Source organism: Seriola lalandi, unplaced genomic scaffold, assembly GCF_002814215.2.
Source record: "Seriola lalandi dorsalis isolate HSWRI2012SDOR001 ecotype SW California unplaced genomic scaffold, Sedor1 jcf7180002054885, whole genome shotgun sequence".
In the NCBI taxonomy this organism is placed as follows: domain Eukaryota; kingdom Metazoa; phylum Chordata; class Actinopteri; order Carangiformes; family Carangidae; genus Seriola; species Seriola lalandi.
The window spans coordinates 7308337-7332344 of record NW_019525437.1 but is presented as its reverse complement, the minus strand read 5'-3'; the positions used below and the strand labels follow the sequence as shown (position 1 = coordinate 7332344).

The window sequence follows — 24008 nt, the reverse complement described above, 5'->3', positions numbered from 1 at the left end:
AAGATGACCACAAAGAGATGCCACTGATTTCAGTTTGGTTGTCTTGCATCTATGTATGAGGGGTGGGGGCCTTGTATGTCTTAAAATTATAAAGAATTTCTAGCATTCGTGATTAAGAAATTACTTAAATGACAAAGCAATTATGAAAATAGTTGCAGATTATTTTGCTGTGAGTGGATGTGACTTATAGTTATGTTAATATTTATATTTTTCAGAGTCTTCCTAAACTAACTAATGCCTAAGACAATATGATATTCCCTAAACTGACAAACACTATGTCATTATCCTACCAATTATGGGCCATATTGCATGTTGGTGCTTCACACCTTCTTGATAAATAATGATGTCTCAAACCACAGGGCATGCCTCCGATTAAAGGTGTTAAGAAAACAAACCTTACGCCATAAACACATCATTCAGTCTCTCATCAACACATGATGTAATACTAGTTTGGAAACAATGACAGTTGTATTTCCAGAACAGTATGTGCTGCTTTGCCTTTCAGTCTCAAGGCCAAAGGCTCTGTTGTGAGTCAGAGTGCAGTTGTATACGGGTACAAGAGTGTTTTATTGACACCTTGAGGGGAAAAAACATGTCATAGTAGAAATTTTCTTATTATAACGGATTATTTAATTTCATAACATATTTTTGAACAACATTGTAGCTTATGGTCATCAGAGAGATTCACAGTGATTAATGCATTTTTAAAAGGCACTAAGGTTTATGTAAAAAAAGAAATACTACAGTATAGTCCCTTTCCAGTGAATACATTTTGAGATGTTACAGTAGGAAAAGTACAAGGATAGCTAATATTAACTTCATGATGGCTGACTTGAATTAAGCTGCTTCAGTTTCCGGGTCCCTGTGATGAGCATGCCGCCTCGCTGTCACGCTGTCTTGGCTTATTGGGGCCCCTGAATAGAACAGAGCCATCGTTTATGTAATTAGAAACACATGTGCTTTTTCTTCAAAGATAAGTCAAAATGTCTGCTGTGAAAAAATCCTAATTTGAAGGCTTTTTTAATCTGAACAAACATGGGTCGTTTCAAGATTTATCAATTTATCATTTTTAAAATCACAGAAAAATATATATTTACGACAACCAGTAATTGCCTGACTTTGTGACCTGTAACTACATTGCAAAATTACAAATTTGATACTGAATATGCTACTGTAATAAGAACAAAGGGCGGCTCCTGTTCTGTCACTTTGCATTTGACTAGCAACTGAAAACACCTTTAAGGCCTTTAAGAAGTAGTTCAGACTTAAGCTATTAAAAGTACTTGGTTTAAGGTCTGTTTTTCCCAAATTCGAATGAATTATTTTGAATTTACTATTATCAGCAGATAAAGTTGATATGGTGAATGTGTTGGCAAACAATGGCTAATGTACACATAAGACAGAACGCAACATTAGCATTCATTTGTATATTGTATATTTGTCATATCTATGTCCACCTGATGAATTTAAGCCCAATATTTACCCTGCTTTTTGACAATTGGTACTGGTTGGACTCCACCAACTCCTGAGGGAAATATGTGGCTCTTTAGCTGCTAAATTCTCCACTGTGTTCACCAACTAGTTGCTAACTGTGTCTGTCAGCCATTTTTCTGCCGAACAAATTGCTGCTGAGGCCAAAAACAACACTGATGAGAGCGATGAGAGTGAACCAGAGCAGTAAAGTTGGGGGCTGTAACATCAAAACAATTCGCTAAAAGACTTTCACATCACATGTTGACATTTCATCTATTTTTATTTAAGGGCAGCTTTAATTTTAAGTGTACTGACATATATATATATATATATATATAGAGATAGATAGATAGATAGATAGATAGATAGATAGATAGATAGATAGATAGATAGATAGATAGATAGATAGATAGATAGTTTGTTTTATGTGCCCAGGTTTTGAGATATTTATCTCTGAGATTTTTTGCTACCACCACTGAAATGGAGGTGAATGAAGATTTGTTTTATGTGCTCACAGTACTGCAAAGACATTACATTCAAGTGCAGCATCTCTTTACAAATATAGTGTCTCTGTTTCTGTAGAAAATGCCTACTCGCTTTTACTCCAACACCAGCACTTAATCGTATTTATTTTTATGCAATTACATTTATTCTAATTCAGTCTTTGTTTTATGCTTTGTATGTGATTATTTGGTATTTTATACCTTGCACTTGCATTATTATGCTTATCTTTTACTGTGTGCTGTAAGGTGTCCTTGAATGCCTATAAATAAAATGTATCATTACTATCATTATTACAATCCACAGAAAACGCTGTCAACAGTTTTCGGAAACTGCTTCTTTGTAGATCCAATAAACACAGTGAGGTCTGTGACTTTTAGTCTATTTTAAATATATATTATATACATCTTGGCAAAAACAGGGTGAAAGAGATGGGGATTAGTGCACAGTGGTATTTTGAAAGAGGGAGGACAAAAATGGCGTGGTGAGAGAATGATGAAATTGTTGGAGCTGGAGAAAAAACAAGCTGATTGGAGGCAGTGTGTGGCGAGGGACAAGAGTGGGAGAGGGAGGGAGGCCGATACAAATGAAGAAGATAAAATATCTCATCTCGTGAAAACGTCAGTCGGAGGGCTGCTACAACTCAACAGCTCTCTGCTCGGATCTGCAGTCACTCCCTCTCATGATGGTGCAGACACTAGAAGATAACCTCTGTACCCCTGCCCTCAACTCCTCCTGCAGGTTAATGCCTGTCACTCCCGAGGTCGTACTCATCAAAACACTGCTGTACTGCATCGCTGTGCTCACGGTGATGCTCAACTTGTTGGTCATCATCTCCATCTCCCACTTCAGGCACATACATATAGAAATATAACAGTTAATAGTGTGTATGGGTTTAGTTAATGGATGGAAGCTTTGTGTGTAAGACAGAAAGTTTTTTCTGTATAAATGTATCACAATAGCAGTAATCATGATAAACTGTACAGCTTTATTTGGCATGTTTGGTTTTCATGTTGCCGTGTCTATAAACATAAAATTCCACTTTCCATATTCTGCCTGTATTCTCACAACAATTGCTGTGATCTAAACTTATTTAAACTGAATATGACACCATGAAGAAACTATCATTCATCATATTCTTCCTCCTCAGGCAGCTCCAAACCCCCACCAACCTCCTCCTCCTCTCCCTGGCTGTGTCTGACTTGCTCCTGGGCCTTGTAGTCATGCCGACTGCAGTCGTCTTGGTGCAGTCCTGCTGGTTTATGGATCGAATCACATGTGCCCTTTCGTACCTGTTGGGCCTCATCCTCACCTCCACCTCTGTCAGCACCATGGTCCTCATATCAGTGGACCGTTACGTGGCTATCTGTGAGCCTCTGCACTATTCTTCCAGGATGACGACAAGCAGAGTTAAAATCTGCGTGTCTGTGTGTTGGTTCTACTCTGTTACCTACAACTTAATAATAATGAAAGATCACTTTTCACAAATGCGTACGTCTGATTCCTGCTACCAAGAATGTGCAGTCACCATAAACTACATTTCAGGGGCGATAGACTTGGTTCTCACCTTCTTCGGCCCCGTTACCGTCATCATAGTTCTGTATACGAGAGTGTTTGTTGTGGCTGTGTCACAGGCCCGAGTCATGAGGTCTCAAACTGCAGGTGTCAAATCAAACACCGTGACTGTGAAGAAATCTGAGATGAGGGCAGCGAGGACTCTTGGTATTGTCCTTTTTGTGTTTATACTCTGTCTCTGTCCATACTACACCCCCTCTCTGGCAGGACAGGACACCACAGTTGTTGAATCACCAGTTACAATTTGGCTCTTTTTCTGTAACTCCAGTTTCAATCCTCTGATCTATGCCTTTTACTACCCCTGGTTTAGAAAAACAATTAAACTCATTGTCAGCCTTCAGATACTGCAGCCAGGTTCCTGTGAGACCAAGATCATGTAGAGAAAAGAAATATATTGTACTTAAATGGGGTAAATTCTGTCTAATGGAAGGTGTAGTACTGTTTTAACTGCATACTATCAGATCACAATAATTTTTAATGAATACAGCAAAAGCAAAATGTCACAGCAAAAAAACAAAAAAAAACATTCATATTTGAAACCACTATGCTTTTGAAACAACCTGTACCATTGAATTTAATGGAGTCGTCAACCTTGGTTTAGAAAATGTACTGAACATGTTTCATGTCAGTGGAGTGTACTTTAAAACCTGAGCAGTTTTTATGAGTGAGGAATAGGGGCAGCCTTAATATTGCAATTGCAATATTGTATTTTTTTATGTTTATTTTTAATATAATCCTTTTTTTTAATACATTTTTTAATTTAATAAGCAGATGTGTAGGATAGAAACGAGGTCAGCAAACATCAGCAACAGAAGGTGTAAAACATTAAAATATTATATATATGTATATATGTAAAACTGAAATTGAATGGGTTGGGGTATAATATGACTTGACTAGTGAGGGCTCCTCATCAGGAACATGAACTGTTTGTCAATTTGTGTGCATTCTCAAAATTAGAAAATTAAATGTTTACCCACAAGATAATGAACTGCAATGATTAATTAATTCATTAATCAACCCACGGTAAATTAGGCAACTATTTTGTAAGTAAGTTTTCAAGCAAATTTGCCAAACATTTGATTCCAGGCTCTTAAATGTGAATATTTGCTGCATGTCCTCGTCTTAAATGACAGTAAATTGATTTTGTTCAGATTTTGGACAATTTTCCGATTGTGTGTGGTTAATGCAAATTTGAACGCAAAGTTCAAATTTAAAAAGAAGGAAAGTTTTCAACACTGATTTTTATACAGAGGTGTCTTTAATGTTTCACAGATTTTTTATTCCTTCATTTCTGGGATCGTTAAAAAAGATCTGTCAAAGTGTCCACAAAATGAGAAGAAATATAGTACATCTTAAAGAAAATATACTGCATGGTTTTAAAAATATTGCTTGATAAATTATCTGTTTATTTGTTTACACTACTTTTTGTTTGTTTAACAATCATCCAGATAATCTAATAAAACTATCTCAAAAATAAATCCATTTTTGATAAATACAATTTCAGCAATACTTTGTTAGACAGCTATAAAGCCACATGCTGCTATGATACCAGCCACAATTATGAGTATGTATACAACCTATTTCTAACAAAGATTCATAAACATTCAAATCTAAAGGTTTCCTCAGGTTTGATCATAATTTATTTGTGACATGTAAGGCGCCCCTCAAACAGAACAATTCTGTTATGGCTCATGAAGTCGTAATTACTTATTTTTTACACTTTTCCCCCTTAGAGATTAAACTGGTAATAATTCTGTAATGGCTGCTAAAGAGTGGAGAAGACAAACATATAACCCATATAATGGTATTTCTGCTGAGTCCAGTGTATATTTAAATTGAACTGTGCTACTTCATTAGGAGGCATCGGTGGTTCTGCACTCTGGCCTGGAGTAGTTGCTTTGGCTGATGGCGTTCTTGGCTGCGAGCCTGACGCAGTAGGTGGTCCAGGGCTTGAGATCAGTCTCTACATAAGAATCACCTTCCACGGTTCTCACTCTCGGTGGCTGATTAGCCTGCTGCTCTCTCTGCTCCTCCTCAATGACAACTGTGTACTCGGTTGCATCCCTCACCGTCGTCCACTTCACATACAAGGAAACTTCACTTACTCTAACGATCAGCAACTCCGGCGTCTCAAGTTCTGAGAAGGGGGGGGGGGTTAAAATAAGAGTTGTTAGATAGTACAGGCCTATCTTTTATGATGGATTTGATTGACTACTATGTTTAACACTATCTCTGGGTTGTGTAATACAGTATGTGATATATAATAACACCACAGTTACCTTTGTCTAAATGGGCATAGACTTGACTGGCTCGCAAATCTCTTCTTCTGCGAGCTCCTACTGGACCTGAGGAAGAAAACATAGCAATACAGAAAAGGAGGTGACTAAATTAAACAGGACATTGGTTGATTTTTGCAGCAGTGAAAGAACTGTAGTTGTAAGTAGCTAACTCTGCCTTTTCTCTCTGTGAGGACCAGTCAAATACTTGGGTGGGTTTTGAGTTATCCATTTCATATCCATTCCCGCCTCCATTTCCTCCCCAACTCGCACAACGCTGCTTGAATGTTTTTGCAGTGACACTCTGGTTTGTCACTGAAGGTCTGTTGGTCCTAAATTGATAAGACTCATAGTCAAATACAATTGGACATACAGAAGTAGATAATTGAGTGTTGGTTAAACCCTATCCTTAACAGCAATTGTCCAATCATAGCTAAGCAACCGTGACAATGCATGAAACACAAGCTTTTGCTTTCTCCTCATGCTGAGGTGGTGTGTACGAGGCTATAAATACTCTGTATTTAAAGAGTGTGGAGGGGCGGAGTTGTTTTTAGTTTACTACCTACAGTAGTAACCTAGCATTACTTCCAAAGCAAAGGAGGACTCGTTAACAAGAACAGTTATAAAGTAACACACACATGAGTACTGGATGCTATCAGAGTGAGTCCTGTGTGTCTGACCTGTAATAAATCGGTTAGGGTTGCTCTCTCCCACAGCATTGCTGGCCGTCACTTCAGTGGCACTGGAATTGAAGTTAGTCAGCTGACAGGAGAGCCCGGTGGTGCTGCAAAGCTCGACGCGGCCTCCTCTCGATATACTGTAGACAGTATAACTTGTGGCAAACACCGACGCGTCCCAGGACAGCACAGCAGACTGTGTGTTACCACTGTATTTTATATTCTGTGGAGGACACGGGTCTGGGAGGGGAACAGTGAAAATGCTGTTAACAAATGGAGAGGGAAGTGTTATATTTTAACAAGACTAGGTCAAAATAAATGGCTTGGCCGTGTCGTAGCCTATTTACATTTTGCCTGGTGTCAGGCGGTTTCATCTGTTTACTTCTCTCCTACACTCTGTGCTCACATATACAGTATTTTAATACAATAAAGCTGTTCTCAATAACATGTTTTTCCGTTTCTGTATGAAATACTTACTGAAACTACCCACTAAGACTACATGTTAACCAGCAGTCATTTCCAAGCTGCTGCTAAAATCCTGATTTTACACCCATGATGTCTGACAAAGTGAACAAACACATAAATTGAAAACTGTGCTGTGATTTCAGCTATATTTACTTGTAAAATGATGAAAGTAACAAAGCTCAACAAGCTCATTCACGTCAGCTGCCATACAGTCAGCATAGAGAGGTGTGTCTGTGGAGGGAAAGCCTGATCTCACGCTTGTGGGACAATACCGACAACTTATATTCTCTCTACTCTTCTAAGGAAAGTAGCTGAAGTTCACTAGATTCGTTGATAGGTGCTTTAAAAAATATTCTTGGTGAACGAAGTTGGCAACTCTGCATGTTCGCATCAATTCATTTTGAAAAGAGCAAGGACCAATGGTGTAACTTCATCACTCACTCATGTAGCAACATTTGTGTTTATGGGGCTGGCCCAGCTGTTGCAGTCCAGCCAAACATGCCTTATATGTATATAAACATTTTATTTACGCCACATAAACTTGAACCCAAAAACAGAAAGGAAGGAAAAGTAATTTTACATGAACATGTAAAGGTCACTAAAAACTCTGTGTAACACTGTGTAAAATCAGGGATGAGTAGAGCGTATAGTTACCTGTGACTCCAGTAAAGGCACTGGAAGGTGCGCTGACCCCGGCTGAGTTTCTGGCACGTACAGTGAGGTTATAAGCTGTGCTGCAAGGCATCAGGAACTCAAAGTATCTTCTGGGTAGCCAGTAGGAAGCGACTTCCATCAGGGCCTGTGGGCTGTTGTTGATTCTACCAGTTATCTCCGCCAGGTACTCAACGTCAGAACAATTGACACTGTTCCACGACGTCCTGGCCCAGTAAGCTTGGTCTATCTTCTGCATCCGGACATTCAGAGAAGTTGGAGGACAGGGAACTGAGGAGAAAAGAGTCAGTATTTTACCAGTGGAATGGACCAGTTTTTTCAGCTCTTGTTCAGGAGAGGTGTACCAGCATACTACATGTAAAATGACTGGGAAGTAACAACCATGATTGAGAACTACTCAACTTGATTATTATATTTTACCTGAGCAAGACTATACAACATTTTTAACATCTCTGTTCTACAGTAAACCAACAGAAATCTTGTCGGTAAGTATCACTGGTACTTTTTATTTACCTGCTCCCGCCTTCAGAGGTGCACTAAACGAACTATTGCAGATGCCATCAGAGGCCTCCACGGAGAAATTGTACATTTTGCCACACTCTAGGCCTTCGAGGGTGCAGGAGGTAACAGTGCTGTTACAGTAGAGCGCGTCTCCATCCTTAGATTGAGCACAGCCAAAATACTCGGCGGCGCCCTCACTGGCGTTCCAAGACAAGACGGCAGAGTTTCTCTTACAGTCGAAATCCACTGCGAGACCAGAGGGCTCACAGGGCACTGAGAGGAAAGAGAGACGACTCCTGTCAGAGATTCAAGCATGGAGCTGGCCTGCAGTTTATAGATGTTTAGGATAATGTTAGCTCAGCCCTTTATAGTAATGAAATCAAGTCAAGAGAAAAATGCTCTACTACAACTTCAGCGCATCAATGTTCAAAGTTTAACAGTTTGACAGCGAAGACCTCTTGAAATTCTTGTCAACAGAGAAGAAAAAAAGAAGAAAAAACAGAAAGCGTCTTATCGTGTCTAGACCTGTTCTGAAGGACGAAGTGCTGGGCATGCTGGTGCAGTTGTCTCCACTGGCAGTGATGCTGATACTGTATGACTGGCCACAGTGCAGATCAACCAGTGTGAAGTTGTTCACTGAGGTGTTGTAGCTGGCGGCATTTCCATCCATTCCTGTGGCTGTTAGCTGGTAGGATGTGGCAACAGCGGAGGGTGCCCACGCCACTGCTGCCCCACGCTCTTCACATAACTGTACCACAGTCACGTTGTCTGGTACACAGGGCGCTAAAGAAGACAGAATACATTTCCATAGGTGTTGAGTGAGTTTTGGCTTTGCTAAAAGATTTCATTTGTAGCATTTGAAGCAGAGAGAAATGTGATATGTATGAAAAAATACCAGTTTTAATCTTCTTAGGTGGACTTCTGAGGCTGCTGCACTTATCAGAAGAAGCTGACACTATGATGCTGTATTGCATGCCACAGCGGATTTCCTGGAGTTCACATGAATTGGAGGAGCTGTTGCAGGAAATAAGGGTTTGGTCATGACCCTCAGCGGTCACCAGGTAGAGGGGTGTGTCCACGGTCAACTCCCATTCAACCAGGATGGTGTCGCTGTTGCATTGTGTCACTGCACTGATGGATGTCAGAGCACAAGGACCTAGAGGATGGGCCGCATATGATTAAAAAGTTGCTCCACAAAGTTCTTTTTTCTAAACCTTTCCAAACCAAATATGAGACCTCACTGTATTCCACTGAGGCTACCTTCGTTTTGAGTCTTCCGGTCAGTTCATACAATTCAAAGTCTCTGACAATCTCGGACTCAGGCTTGTACAACTTTGTGTATTAAATTGTATGCGGTTTATCATATAGTTCAAAATAGGAGCTCAGAGCGAATCCTATATCACAGATGATCAGCTGTCCTACCAAAGGACTTCCCAAAGTGGTGTCCAATCTAGAAGTCCAATTATTGGGACAGAAAAGAATTAATTCTGATTAATAATTAATCGGAGATGTTTACAGTGGAAAGTCACTTTTATGAACAAATGCGACACAGTCTGCTTCATTTTCAGGGGTCAAGCCAACATGGAGGAGGAAATTTGTGCCAAACAAGATTTAGTGTTTGGTTGATGTGGTAAAATGCCTAGTAGATATTTTTCTTAGTAACCTTTCAAAGATACTAATCACTTCACACAGTTGTTGTCTTGAGAGTACAGAATCTAGATGAATACCTGTTTCGAGCTCAAAGGTGTTGCTGTGATTACTGCGGCAATGTTTGTTGATGGCAGTGACGTGGAAAGTGTACAGCATCCCACATTTCAGATCTGGGACATTACAGGGAGAGGAGGTGGAAGTGCAGCTGGAGTTGTGTCCGTCCGTCCCTTGGCCAAGCACAAAGTAGCTGAGGGCTCCCTCTGACTCATCCCACGTCATCCAGGCTGAGTTTGATACACAGTCCAGACCGCCCTTAATGTTCCTGGGCACACATGGAACTGTGGAGGGAAATGTAAAAGAATGAGCTGTACTGTAAGAACTGTTTTTACACTTGAGGCACAAACACATGAACAACATTTGGGCGATATATTCCAAGAAGAAGCTCAAGTATCATGTGATCCCTCTTGGAGAGCACTAACCCCCTCCCAATACTGAGGGAATATATCATTTAATAGGGGGAAAGGCATACGATACAGTTGGCCTGTAGACAGAAGGCAGAGGAATGTTTGTTGGGTGGTTTTCAGCAGCTGTTCTTAAATGCCACTGTAATCACTTCTTTTCACAAATTGTTTGTGTTTGCTTTCTTTACAGACATTTTCAAATTGCTCTTTTCATATCTCAATTTACTTCTCATTTCCTTGTCATATTTAAAGACATTCTCTAGAAGCATAAAGATAAGTTTTTATGTTAACGGCAGAAAACCCAGTCTTGGGCCAACCTGGAAATGTAAAGTAACAGCTGCAGCAATGGCCAATGTACACGATCTATAAGCATATCACATTTTTATCAATATTTTACTTTTTAATCACATGGTAAAAATAAACATGCTTGGTAATTGTATTTCAGAAAATTAGACTGATTCACAAAGAAATAGTTACAGCACATAACTCCCCCTGAAACTGCAAATTACCATTTCTTTTGTGTGAGGGTTAAACAAATGAGATACAAAATGTTGCCTCCTGGCACCAGCTCCATACTTACAGTAACACAAATGAGTGTGGTATCAATCTTCTCTTCTAACTGTTGAAAATAATGGTGTAAGTGTATCTCCCAAAATGTTGGACTGTTCCTTTAAATGTAAAATATAAAACCTAATATAAAAAATAGAAACTGCTATTGTAACAGTCATTGCCTCCAGGTGGTGCAAATCTGTTGCAGCTGTTACTTTCCTTTCCTATAGGTGGCACAGGTTGGGCTGAAGGTAATTGCACAGCTCCCCCTTGTGGAGAATCTGGAGCCTGCGAAGCCAGTTCCATTTGGACGTGTGTAATCTATGCTTCTGAACAAACAGCTGAAGTTTACCTGAGGAGGTGTGTACCACGGGGCTCTTCTTGCTCTCACAGCCATCTCTTACAGACAGCACAGTAACGTTATAGTTCTGTCCACATGGTAGACTGTTTATGGTGCAGGTAGTGCCTGTTGAGTTACAGTACAGTCTGGCCCCAGTGTTGCTCATTGCAGCTACATGGAAGTACTGGGCATCAGGGTTGGGAGACCAAGACACAGTTATAGCATCTTCATCACACTGTGCATCAACAGTCACGTCGTGGGGTTCACAAGGGGCTGAGGGGGAGAAAGAGAGGGGAGAGACAGGCAAGTCACACTGAGGGAAAAGCCACTCCACCCATTCCACTCTAACAATAATAAGGTATTCACAGTACCTGTCCACACGTAAGCCTTGTCGCTCTCCATGCTGGAACAGGACTCATCTTGGCTGAACACGCTCACGTTGTAGGTCTGTCCACACTGCAGGTCACTCAGATCACAGTGGGTCATGGTGTTGTTACACTCAGTCTGGTGACTTCCGTCCGCTGTGACACCCACTGCAAGGTAGGATACTGCCCCACTCGCTCGCTCCCATGTCACCGCAGCAGAGTTTGAGTGGCACCGTAGAGAGGCCTTCGCGTTAGTGGGTCTGCAAGGCACTGGGAGAGAGAAAAAGGACAGACAAGGAGCAAGTTGTTAGATGAGGTACTGTTGTACATATATGAGAGATTAGACAATTCAATTGTCACAACACATTTGAATCACTCAAGAAAGGCTTGTGGTTTTAATACACATTGTAAGCCTGAGGGCCCGAGAAGGAAACTGATGGACAAACGTTATTATTATCCAGTGTTGCATGGATGATGTATTTTTGTAGACCAACCCAGAAGTTAGCCTCACCCTGGTTCCCTCGACAAAAAGCCAATTGGATTTTTCCATTGGCTTTTGGATTACTGCAAAAAATAAACTCTGTGACCATCAAAAGTTTATGATACCTACATGTTTTGTTCAGCAACATTATCTTTACAAATGAACACCTATTTTATTATTTCTGAAGCCTAATTACAATCACCAGAAGTAAAAAGCTAATGTTAGGCTATAAAGGAACTACAGCAACGTCAACACCACTAAACTTCCAACTTGTAGTTTTGTTTAGTTCTTAGGCCGTAAAGGCGGACCGATGAGCCAAAAGGCACAGTACAAACAGGAGTCATAAGCTGTTCGAAATTTGTGACTGTTTTCTGTCTAAGGATCACTGGGGTTCGGTTCTGAAAACCAGCTCCATTTTGCTGGTGATGGAAACCCAAACATTTCTGCTGCCACCTTCAGATGTGTTTCTGTTGGTTGGACTAATGTCATGGTGTCAGTGCACCAGATGAATCAATATTTTGGACAGACCTTACTTTACTTATAACAACATCAATATCCCAAAAAATGTCCTATTAGACTATGAGCTGTAAATGCGTAATGATAGAGAGAGAAAATAAACTCAAACAACAATACTCAACTCGTAGAAAACCACACTTGTCATACTAAAAAACTTTATTGTTTACACTTACCTGACTGCAGGTTGAGGAAGGCGCGGCTGTTGTCACACTGTCCATCCTGAGCTGTCACTGTCAGGTTGTAGAGCTGACCACAATGCAAGCTGGGTAGCTGACAACTGGTTTCGGTGCTGTTACATTCAGTCTTGTGTCCATCGGGCCCAAAAGCTTGCACTGTGTAGGAGGACACGCCCTCTTCTTCCTCCCATGACACCACGCCTGTGTCATTACTGCAGACCATCTCTGCTGTTACTCCCTGTGGTACACACGGCACTGCAGAGACAGACAGACGGATATGAATAAAGAAAGATATTAGTAGAGCTTTAATACAACATGTTTTATGCCTTACAGCTGCACCTAATGCTTCTGTTTAGTATAGATGTTTGATGAAGGTGTAAGATTATTATAATAAATTAAATCTTGAGCCTACATGTGTTGATCTCCACAGCAGAGCTTCCAGCGCTGCTACACGTCCCATCTGAAGCACTAACATTGATGGAGTAGTTGTGGCTGCACATCAAGTTGTTGAACAGGCACGTTGTGTCGCTGCTGTTGCACGTTGAGGCATAGCCGCCGTTGCCCTGGGCAACTGTGGTGTATGATGTTGCCCCTTTGCTCGGCTCCCATGAGACCGCCACAGCACCTGACTCACAAACCACCCGGGCCTCCACATGCTGTGGTACACAGGGCACTGAACAGACACAGAGAGAAATATGAACCTTGCTTAATGATTCAGGGTCAATATTGGTCCAATAATCATCCTATCAAGAAAAAACCCCCACTGATAATTATTCACAGTAGCAGTTTTATCAGTTTCATGTATGTATAAGTACTGTGTAAAATCACAAAGATGGAATTCATAAAATACAGCATGTTTTATTTAGCTTTTTTATGGCAAGTCTATATCCTGACCAGGAAACAAACATATTTTGATATTTCCAAACATGGTTTTAAATTATCTGTAACATGGCTGTCTATCATGTTGCCAGGTCACCAACTATACCTGCTTGCAGCTGTGTAATGCCACTCTGTGACACATTACACACGCTGTTAGCGGCGATCACACTGATGTTGTAGGTGTAGCCACAGAGGAGGTCTGGGAGGACGCAGGACTCTGATGTTGTCTCGCAGACGGATTCGTGTTCTTCTATGCCGACCGCTTGGACAATGTAGGAATCAGCCCCACTGCTCGCCTGCCACTCGACCCGGGCTGTGTTATCAGAGCAGTCCAGGACAGGCACAACGTCCTGAGGAGGACAAGGCACTGGTGGAGGGAAGAGAAAGTGAGAGGAAAAAAAGGTAAGATCACAGAGGACATTGTGTACTTAGCCAATTATTGAAGGTGAAACTTAACACTAAACTAAAAAACCTTATTGAATAACCTCCTCTGGCCAACAGTTTCAAGGCTACTGTATCTCTGACCACACTAAGCAGTTTGTGTGTAACATAAGGCCTGACATATTAAGTTTTTTTATCTATATTCATCATAAAATACTCAGATCTTTAAAGGAGCAGTAGATCAGTTTGAACTGAAAATGCTTCTGGCAGTGAAGAAAAAGATTGAGAAAAAAACATAAATGAGCTGCCTATCATCTGCCAGAATTTGTAAACTGTTAAAATATGACTGAAAGGTGTTATTTGCTTTTTTAATCCAGGTAAGAAATATTGTGAAAATGTGAAGAGAAAATAATGACCTGCAGCCATATATATCAGTGATGTCAAGTATGCAGTGAACACAACATTACACTGTCACTGCAGCAACATGAGGATTTCAGCCACTAAATGTCAGTAAAACTTACCAGTTGGCTTTAAATGACAACTCTAATTTGTATTTAAATCAAATTAATTCATTATATTTCAATTTTTATTAAAGGTGCTTTTTTTGAGACCTCACCTGATTCCACCTGTAAACTGGTGCTTGGGGGGCTGCTGCACTTCTCATCTGATGCCACAATGATCACATTATAGGTCTGACCACACTGCAGGTTCTTCAGCTCGCAGTTGGTGTAGTTGGTGCTGCAGGTGGAGACGTGGCCGTTAGAGGACTGGGCTGTTGCGTTGTAGTCCAGGGCACCCATGGCGTAGTGCCAGTCCAAGAGGGCCGAGTTGGTGAAGCAGTCCAGAACCACTGACCCAGGGCTGGGTGTGCAGGGAACTGAGAGAGGGAGGGAGGAGGCGAAGGGCTTGTGAGTCGAGCGTTCAGATGTAAACACTTGTAACATCCAAATAAAATTCTGTTATTCCAGTTATTCTACCTGATGTGAATTTTGTAGCTGGGCTGGGCAAACTTGAGCAGACATCATCTTGTGCCACCACCTGGACAGAGTAGGACTGCCCGCAGGTCATGTTGGTTAAAGTACACTTCAGATCTGTGCTCTCGCAGGAGGAGATATCTCCCTGTGTGCTCTGAGCCCTCACTTTGTAAGACAGAGCCCCGTCGCTGGCACTCCAGGACACGAGAGCTTCATTTTTGGAGCAGTCCACCGCCACCTCCACATCAGTGGGAACACACGGCCCTGGAGAAAGACAGGGGGAAAGGAGAGTGAATATCCGATCCTATAGTGACGGCAAAATTAAACCAAAGCAAGTCGCAGGAAAATCAATCTGCTCATTTTTAAGGTGTCAGGTTCAAAATATTCACTGAACTGAGCATAAAAAATAATCACAGTTTTGTATATATTTCTTATCACCCCCTATTGCCTGGCACTATTAACGCTGATAATTCCTTTCAGATGGTGATAAAGAAATTAGACAGCGTTTGAAATTTATTTGAACACTATTTATAATTTTAACATAAAAAAAATAAAAATAAGTAGAATCTACTGCAGTGTGAGGGAACAGGAAAATAAGCCTGAGAAATATAAACCAATATTCACTATATTATAGAAATAAGTAGATGTGTGGGATAGAAACCCTAAAAAACTGTATAAAACTGAGTATAAAGATTGACGAGATGACTGTGAGTAAGAGTGATGCTTTACTTCATTTATTAAAACATTAAGGCCACCTAAATCGTTCCTATTAGTTTAATGACCCATCTTCACTGTATGTAACTCACCTGACTGCAGGGTGTCGGCCTCACTGGGGTCAGAGTCACACTTCTCGTTGGAGGCAACAACAGTGACGGTGTAGTTCTGTCCACACTGAACGTTAGGCATGCCACACTGCTCGCTGTCAGATGAGCAGGTTTTCGATTGGCCGTCTTCCTGCGTTACTTTGGCGGTGTAGAACTCCGCCCCAGCTGAGCCGGTCCACGACACCACAGCAATGTTAGAGAGGCAGTTCATGAAGCTGGAGACGCTGGTGGGTGGGCAGGGCTCTGTGGGAGAGAAGGGGAACAGACTGAGTGAAAATGATTTTAAATGAATTTAAGTGGTTTAAAAGTCTAAATGAACTTGTTTTAAAGAAAATGATCAATTGAAACAGATAATTGAATTCAAGGAAATAAGAATGTAGAATCCTTGATATTTTGCAGAAACTAATCTTAAAGTTACAAAATATAAAGTCATTAAGTAGTAAAAATTAGGGATGGTAATCCCTGTAGATGCACTTGTTTTGACGAGAACACTGTAATATGAGCCACCTCTTTACTTTTTTTGGAGAGTAGTGTTTAGACATAAATGGCTCACTTGAAAAGAGGTTTCGGGGAATAAAATAAGATCCTACCTGACTTCAGCTTTAAAGGCTGACTGGGTTGACTCCTGCACACGGAGTCTACGGCCTGAACAGACAGGAAGTACTCCTGGCCACACAGGAACTCCGAAATGAAAGTCCAGGTTTCGTTGGTGCTGAGCTGCACTTCATGGCCACCGTTGGTCTCTGCAGTCACAATGTAGAGCTCCACAGTTTCACTGGCATTCCAGGTCAGTGATGCCGCCTTAAGAACACATTACATTTTAAGTTTAGTTTATAACATAATAATAATCTAATTAATTTGTATAGCCCCTTTCAAAAGCAGAGCGGAAATTAACTTTTAGAGAAACAGGTAAAATATTCACCTTTAATGAGCAGTTCAGAGATACTTTCAAGTTCTGGGGTGCACATGGTGCTAAAAACAGAAAACAAAATGTTTACTTGTGATTAAAATTAATAATATTATTATTATCATAAGTTATTTTTCTGACTGGTTTTTCACATTGTTCCGTTTCAGAGCAACACTCAAGTCTGATTTATTTGCTAATTTCTTAGTTAACCTGTCTCTAACCCTTAAAATCATCTAAATGTTCTATGGCATTCTGTTTATTCATTTTCATGTGTGAAAAAAGTCCAGACCAGGTTTTCACATAACATTCATGGGTGCTTGGAAATCTCAACATGTAAACGATATAATCATGTTTACCCATCCGTATTGATGTGCTGTTGCTCGGCATGCTGCTGCACAGGTAGTCATTGGCGATGACGTGAACGGTGTACATCTCTCCGCAGTGCAAGTCATCCCAGGTGCAGGTGGTGGTGTTTGTGGCACACTCGTGGGTGTGGCCGTCCTCTCCCGTTGCGACGGCCAAGTAAGACTCCGCCCCGTCGCTCATGGCCCAGCTGACCGAGCCCATATTGTTCTCACAGTGTGTAAAGCTCTGAACGTGCTGAGGGACGCAGGGGCCTGCGGAGAAGGTGACCTGTTGAATCATCATGAACCCACCAACCCACATGTTCTATAAAACAAAAATATAAAGGAGCCATGTACCTGTCTTGAATTCTTCAGGCAGACTCATAGCGCTGTCACATTGAACATCCCGGGCTTTTACAGTGAAATTGAACAGTTGCCCACAAAGCAGCTCAACCTCTATCGTTGTCTCATTGGTTTGGAAAGACCTGGTATATCCCAGGTCTCCCTTGGCTATCACCATGTACTCTGATGCTCCTTTAGCTGCTGCCCAATCCAGCACCACCGTCTCATTGTAACACGACCCATCCACTGTGAGGCCAGTTGGCCGGCAGGGTTCTGGTGAAGAAGGAGTTCGACACAAATGTCAAATTACTTCATAACACTGCTTCAGTGCACCACTGATTCATTTTAGAGCTGAAAATATTAGTCCATTAATCAGTTGAAAGATTATGCACTAACTATTTTGATAATAGATTCAGTTCCTTTCCAAGCAAAAATACCAAAAGATATGCTGGTACCAACTTCTTTAACTTGACTATCAGCTGCTTTTCTCTTTTCTATTTAATTGTAAAATAAATATCTTTGGGTTCTTTTGCTAACAAATTACTCTGCTTCGGTGATTATTCACTTCAACACAGACTGTTAAAGCAACTACTGCAGGACAAATGCATGATACAGTCACTGCATAGAGTTGCCTGACAGACAGCAACTTAATGACAAAATGACAAATATTTTGAAAAGATGAATAAATGATAATATGATTCTGGTTCCATAGTTTGTCTGTTGCATGAAAAAACAGACAACCTCCTTAAAATGGTTTTTAATCAATAAAATTAAAGACTTTGAAAAAATTAAATAACAATGACAAAATAGAAATGTAGACTCTTGCACTGTCAGAAGGACAATGAAGTCTTTAAGGGTAACTAATGGACGTGAATTCAATCAATCCCTAACTAGTTTTAACTTGTTGATGATAAGGCCCCGTACCTGTCTGGATCTCCACAGTGCTGCTGGCTTCACTGTAACACATGTTAGAATAGGCAGTTACAGTGAATTCGTAGGTTTCTCCGCAGTTCAAGTTGGAGAACTGGCAGGTGGAGTTGGTGGAGTTGCACTGCAGTGTCTTTCCCATGCTGCAGGTGGCAGTAGCCAGGTAGAGCTCCACTCCCTCTTTTTCCTCCCAGTACAAGTTGGCTGTACTCGTCCCACACTGCAGGTCCACTCCAACGCGCAAAGGTTTACAGGGACCTGAACAAGACTTTTCGTTTAGTATCGGAAAGAAGAACCAAAATGTTTGGTATCAAAGAGAAATGTATGATCCTAGTTTTAAGTTCAGGATCAGTGGTTTCATTCACTTCACTCTCAACTGCTCTGGGACGAGCTGTTGCTCCACTCACGTGTACTGAAGGTGACATTAGTGAGTGTCTCAATTTCGCACTGGTCGCTGATGCTTGTGAGGCTGATGCTGTACGTCTGACCACACTGCAGCTCCATCAGGTCACACCGGTTCTCATCGGTCTCACATGAAGCTCGGTCGCCGTCGGCTGCTACGGCAGTCACCGCGTAGGACTCGGCTCCGTTGGCCGAGCTCCAGGAGATCTCGGCTGTGTTGTTGTCGCAGTCCAAGTTAGCCGTCACATTTGCAACTGCACAGGGAGCTACAGACAGAAAAGGAAGGGGCGCAGGGAGGGACATACAGGACATGGATGCAATTTCATTAATTTCACTTTAAAGCTGCACTGATCTTCACACTTAAAGGGACTTTGCTCCAAATCGTAGTTACCGTTTGAAAGATTTCAATTTAAGTACATAGAAGTGATGCCACAGCAGCAGTGTTGCTTTTTTAGAAAGTAGCCTGCTCCAACGGTTACTAGAACTAACTTTAATTTAGGTAAACAGAGCTCAGTTAGTGAGGATTAAGCTCTCTTCTCTACTGAAGCCCCTAGTTGATAACAAGAGGGTTTTTTTTTTTAGACATGAAAATTTGTTTCTGAACCAAAAAGCACAGGAGAGATGTAGGAGATGAGTTATCCATTTTTAAACTAAATGTTACTGTAATATTTTAAGTGCCTCTCAAATAGATTAATTTAAAGGAAAAACTACATGTGAAAAGTGTGAGAAAGGGAATAGTATTTTAAATAGTATTTATCTAAAATAGTATTTCAATAAACTGAAGCCACATACCTGAGACCAGCACAACAGTGGCGGAGGCACTGCTGTTGAGCGTCTCTCCGATGGCGATGACTTTGGTGTAGTAGGTGATTCCACAGTGGAGACCTTCTACATCACAGAAAGTGTCGTTAGAGTAGCAGGACAGAGAGTGGCCATCGCGCCCGGCGAGACGGGCCTCGTAGGCAACGGCACCAACACTGGTCTCCCATGACACGGTTCCCGTGTCGTCCTGACAGCGAAGGCTTGTCTCCACATTGTTGGGCGGACAAGGCTCTGTGGGAAGAACAAGAGGCAGAACAGGTTGAATGATGCAATGATGATCTCTTTCATGTACTCTGCATAATAAAGACAAATACAAATACACAATGTTATCTATGGATCTACATATTCTATTTTTAAATAATTTACATCAACAGATACAGATGAAAACATGCCATTAAAAATGCCTGTCACAAATTTCTAAGATGAAGATGATGCTCTCACATGTCTTAGTTTGTCTAATCACCCTGAGATCTCTAGATATTTAGTTTACCATCATAAAAAACAAAGATAAGCAGCAAATCCTCAAAAGTGAGAAGTTATAATAATGGAAAGCTTGGTACTTTTGCTTGAGCACTGACTTAATAAAATCCCTCATCTCTTCAATCGTGACACTATCAATGCAGACCACATCAAAGAAAGTCCTCATGCTGTTAAAGACGCATCTTTTCTCTCATGGAGAGAGATTTTCTCACCTGTTGCAATCATAGCTGTTTCTGTCGACTCGGATATGCCTTGGCACACATGGTTGTTTGCTGTGACACTTATATTGTACAACTGGCCACAGTCCAAGTTATACAAGGCACAGTATGTGTCATTAGTCATGCAGGAGACTCTGCGACCCTGCTCTGTTTCCCCCTCCACTGTGTAGAAATCAGCACCAGCAGCCATGTCCCATAGCACCTGGCCGATCGTCAGGCTGTACTGAGTGTTGATGTGTTCAGGGACGCATGGCGCTGGAAGAGACGGTGGAGGAAAGTGTCGAGGAGTTAACAAAACAAAGACTAACACATAATCTACAAGTTTCTGGGATGAAGATGGAAAATGTATAAATAAAATACAGATGAATAATGATGAGTAAGAAGTATGTTTTTAGTCTAACACAGGAATGGATGGATTACTGACGTAAAACAGAACATAGGTATAGTGCATTAAGATTCAGGATAAATTATTGTCATTGTAAGATATTTGCTTTGTTAAAATCCTCTATATAAATATATAGATAATATAAAATATATATAAAATATACAATATATAAAACATTGAGATGATTTTAAGCTATTCCTACCACAAACCATGGTGTTTTTCCAGAATTTTCCAGAATCAAGTGTCTTTTTCTTTAATCTAGTGCTAGTGCAGAAATTTGCTTTGTATCAAGATAATAACACTTAGTTAATTCTTCAAACAAGTTGATTTGAATTGGAAAAAAGTTTGAAGAAAATAAGATTTCCATATCTCATTAATTATTCATTTATTAAAATCATTTTTTGGGGGGGCACCCACAAATGAGAAGCTCTACAGTCTCACATTTTCAGATTCCACACAAAGTGAAGTCAAGTTAAGCAACTCTCAGTTTTATGATATATACATTTAAGTTAGTTGTTAAGCCCATGTGCCATTGCTCACCCGTGATCAGCTGTCCTGTCATGTAAGCGATGCTGCTGCAGGTCTGGCCCACAGCTTCGACAGACACAGAGTAGCTCTGACCACAGCTCAGCTCCAGTTCACAGGAGGTGGTGTTGGTCTCACAGGTGATATTGTTGGCCCTCATCACGTACAGCAAAGCTCCATCACTTGGGTACCACGTCACCAAGGCTGTGTTTGCGTAGCAGTCAAACACTGCCTTGATATGTCTTGGTTCACAGGGGACTGACAAGGAGGACAAGATGACAGTCATGACGTTGATATGGGTCAAATATATTTCTACATAAAAAGCAAAGACAAGCTTGTTAATGATGATAAAAGTAAGTATATATCATAGTGTATTGTAGTATAAGATTATACACAAAAACAATACAAGTGCAATATAGAGACAGCATACTTCACTAAAACTTAAATGGCAATACGAGTTTTTCACACTTGACAGATATAAAAAATATTTACTGCACTAAAATCGGTGCAAATACTGAGCATAAAAGCTCATTTTTTCATTAAACTATAGTAGGTTTTCACATCAACATGCATTTCACCTGGAGATGAAGACTTTCAAAAGGTCTCGTAATCCTAAAAGGTCAAACAATCTCTTTAACCCCAAAAGAAACTAAGAATCCCTTTATTTTAAGTGTAAAATATGAAAAACAATTACCATATTAAGCTTCCTCGTGACAGAGGGGAATTCTCAGTGTACCTGATAGTTCAGTGCAATCTAGTGCCGAATATTTCCCTCTTCATCTCTCTACAAATCTGTAGCTTCAGTCACACAAATGTCCTTAACATACTGTACATGTCTGTCTCTTGGCTCTCTTTCCTACCCGACGTTGTGTCTATGACAGGATTGGGAGGGCTGTCGCAGTATCCATCGGAGGAGACGACATAGACATGGTAGATCAGTCCGCAGCCGAGCCCCGTCACGTTGCAGGAGCCCTCTATTGTGCCCTGACAGGTTGTGGTATGACTGTTGCTGTCCTGAACTGTGGCAATGTAGGAGTCGGCTCCTGAACTCTCGGACCAGGACACAATCAGAGAATTGAGCTCACAGTCCACCTCAGTGGAGGCATTTGCAGGGGTGCACGGCACTGGTGAGAAGAGGTGGAGAGAGGGTTTAGTGAGGAACTTAATGTCTTTTCTGTCACCTTAGAGAGTTTTTGATCACTAAGTACTGAATAGGTGAGAATATAATTGAAATTTTATTTTGAAGATTATTACAGGTGTAGAGTTACAGAAACAGTTTGACATTTTGAGAAGATCGATATCACTATTATGTCTGTGTGCTAAATATGAAGCTAGCGCCAGCAGCCAGTTAGCTTAGCATAGCATAAAAACTGGAAACAAGGGGAAACAACTAGGCTGGCTCTGCCTAATGATAACAAGGTCATAGGCATAATGGGCTTAGGAACCAGACTATGTCTTGGAAAGGCGCAGTGACTTCCGGCTGGTTGACTGCTAACCACAACTTGTTGTTTTTAGACTTCATCTTTTTACAGACTGAACAAACAAGCTATAACACAGCTTTATATTTACCACACATACATTAGAGTGGTTTCCATCCTCTCAGCAAACTTTTGGCAAGAAAGCAACCAAGCATACTTCCTTAAATTTCACGCTATTCCAAAATCATGTGATGTCATGAAATTTGTTAAAAAAAACTTTTTACTGAATATTTGCTGTCAGTTAGTTATTTCCTGAAAAAATAGCATGAACTGTAACAGCAAATGTTGCTTTAATGAAGAGAAAGAGAAATAAGCAGTATATGTGAAAACTTCATGACCAAAAATCAGCAGTATTTAGAAAAAAAAATCAGTATAAATGTGTAATTTTTGATTATCAGGTAAATTAATGAGCTTTTTGATTGAAGTCTATGATAATTTGTTGTATGCAGCTGTGAATAACTTATGTTCCAGGTGAAAACTACACACTAGCACTTGTACATGTTGTAAATAACAATATTTCAGATTTCATGAACACATACAGAAATCAGTAACATATAGCGTTCAGCAGTACACACCTGTCTTGATCATCACACTGTCGCTCGGTTTGCTCTCACAGTCAATGTCTTCTGCCGTCACAGTAGCTGTGTAGTACTGTCCACAGCGCAGGCCCGTCAGATCACACTGGTTCTCAGGGGAGACGCACTCGTCCTCGTGGCCATCAGCAGTCACTGCTCTCACTCGGTAAAGCTGCCCTCCGTTGCTCTTGTCCCACGACATGGAGGCCACATTATCGCTGCAGCTCAGACTGGCGTTGAGGTTCTGAGGAGTGCATGGCACTGAGGGGAAGAGGTCAATACGGAAATTTACATCTGCATTTTTTTCATTTTAATTGTGCTTATTTCACAAATCCTGAACAATGCAGCTATAATGGTTTTATTATCTGTTTCCATTTCTCTCCACAATATGTCTACGATATACAGAGTATGTATGTGTGTGTGACATGCACTGTGTATACCATACCTGTTCTTGTGACGTCCCCTTCGCTCTGGGAGCTGTTGCAGGTTCGTCCCTCAGCTGTGACGTGCAGGATGTAGCTTTGTCCGCATGGCAGGTCAGTGATATTACAGCTGGTGTCCGATGTGGTGCAGCAGGTGGTGTCTCCATTTAACTCCTCCAGCGTGGCCGTGTACATCACTGCACCAGGGACAGCGGACCAGGTGACGCTGACTGTGGCGTTCTCGCAGTCCACTGAATTTTCAACATCCTCAGGAGGACAGGGAGCTGGGGAAGGAAAAACACTTTGAGGTACAATTTAAAAATTAGCTTCCTGACTATCACTCTCACCCTACACACACCTCTAATCTTTACATTCATAACTAAAAAATTTTTTTGTTGGTACTCCATATCAACTAACAGCCAAGAAAAATGCACAAAAGCGACAA

The 24008-nt window shown here is 41.0% G+C and overlaps 2 protein-coding genes across 2 annotated transcripts in view; one reads left to right on the top strand and one right to left on the bottom strand.

The window, feature by feature from the left end:
* Positions 1-2656: 2656 nt before the first annotated feature.
* Positions 2657-3929, top strand: LOC111671712 (trace amine-associated receptor 13c-like). Its single transcript, XM_023428875.2, has 2 exons — positions 2657-2826; positions 3125-3929. Exons 1-2 carry the CDS (start codon positions 2657-2659, stop codon positions 3927-3929), a joined length of 975 nt encoding a protein of 324 aa, XP_023284643.2.
* Positions 3930-4785: 856 nt separating this feature from the next.
* fndc7b (fibronectin type III domain containing 7b) overlaps positions 4786-24008 on the bottom strand; it is a 42209-nt gene continuing 22986 nt past the window's right edge. Inside the window, exons 30-57 of the mRNA XM_087180006.1 lie at positions 23587-23847; positions 23142-23402; positions 21949-22212; positions 21104-21346; positions 20173-20433; positions 19451-19711; positions 18664-18924; positions 18254-18514; positions 17345-17602; positions 17000-17260; positions 16659-16708; positions 16327-16537; positions 15719-15979; positions 14916-15176; positions 14555-14815; positions 13664-13924; positions 13091-13351; positions 12676-12933; positions 11512-11775; positions 11153-11413; positions 9868-10128; positions 9036-9296; positions 8666-8923; positions 8153-8413; positions 7622-7909; positions 6506-6742; positions 5829-5894; positions 4786-5686 (exon numbers count right to left, since the gene is read on the bottom strand). Of these exons, the coding sequence (XP_087036132.1) occupies positions 5403-5686; positions 5829-5894; positions 6506-6742; positions 7622-7909; positions 8153-8413; positions 8666-8923; positions 9036-9296; positions 9868-10128; positions 11153-11413; positions 11512-11775; positions 12676-12933; positions 13091-13351; positions 13664-13924; positions 14555-14815; positions 14916-15176; positions 15719-15979; positions 16327-16537; positions 16659-16708; positions 17000-17260; positions 17345-17602; positions 18254-18514; positions 18664-18924; positions 19451-19711; positions 20173-20433; positions 21104-21346; positions 21949-22212; positions 23142-23402; positions 23587-23847 (6857 nt within the window). The 3' untranslated portion in view covers positions 4786-5402. The remainder of the gene's footprint in view (positions 5687-5828; positions 5895-6505; positions 6743-7621; positions 7910-8152; positions 8414-8665; positions 8924-9035; positions 9297-9867; positions 10129-11152; positions 11414-11511; positions 11776-12675; positions 12934-13090; positions 13352-13663; positions 13925-14554; positions 14816-14915; positions 15177-15718; positions 15980-16326; positions 16538-16658; positions 16709-16999; positions 17261-17344; positions 17603-18253; positions 18515-18663; positions 18925-19450; positions 19712-20172; positions 20434-21103; positions 21347-21948; positions 22213-23141; positions 23403-23586; positions 23848-24008) is intronic.

Bases quoted from the DNA above. Each gene is read 5' to 3' on its own strand.
- LOC111671712 (XM_023428875.2), top strand. From the start codon at position 2,657: ATGATGGTGCAGACACTAGAAGATAACCTCTGTACCCCTGCCCTCAAC. The intron at 2,827-3,124 runs GCACATACATAT...CTTCCTCCTCAG, and splicing joins ATCTCCATCTCCCACTTCAG to GCAGCTCCAAACCCCCACCA.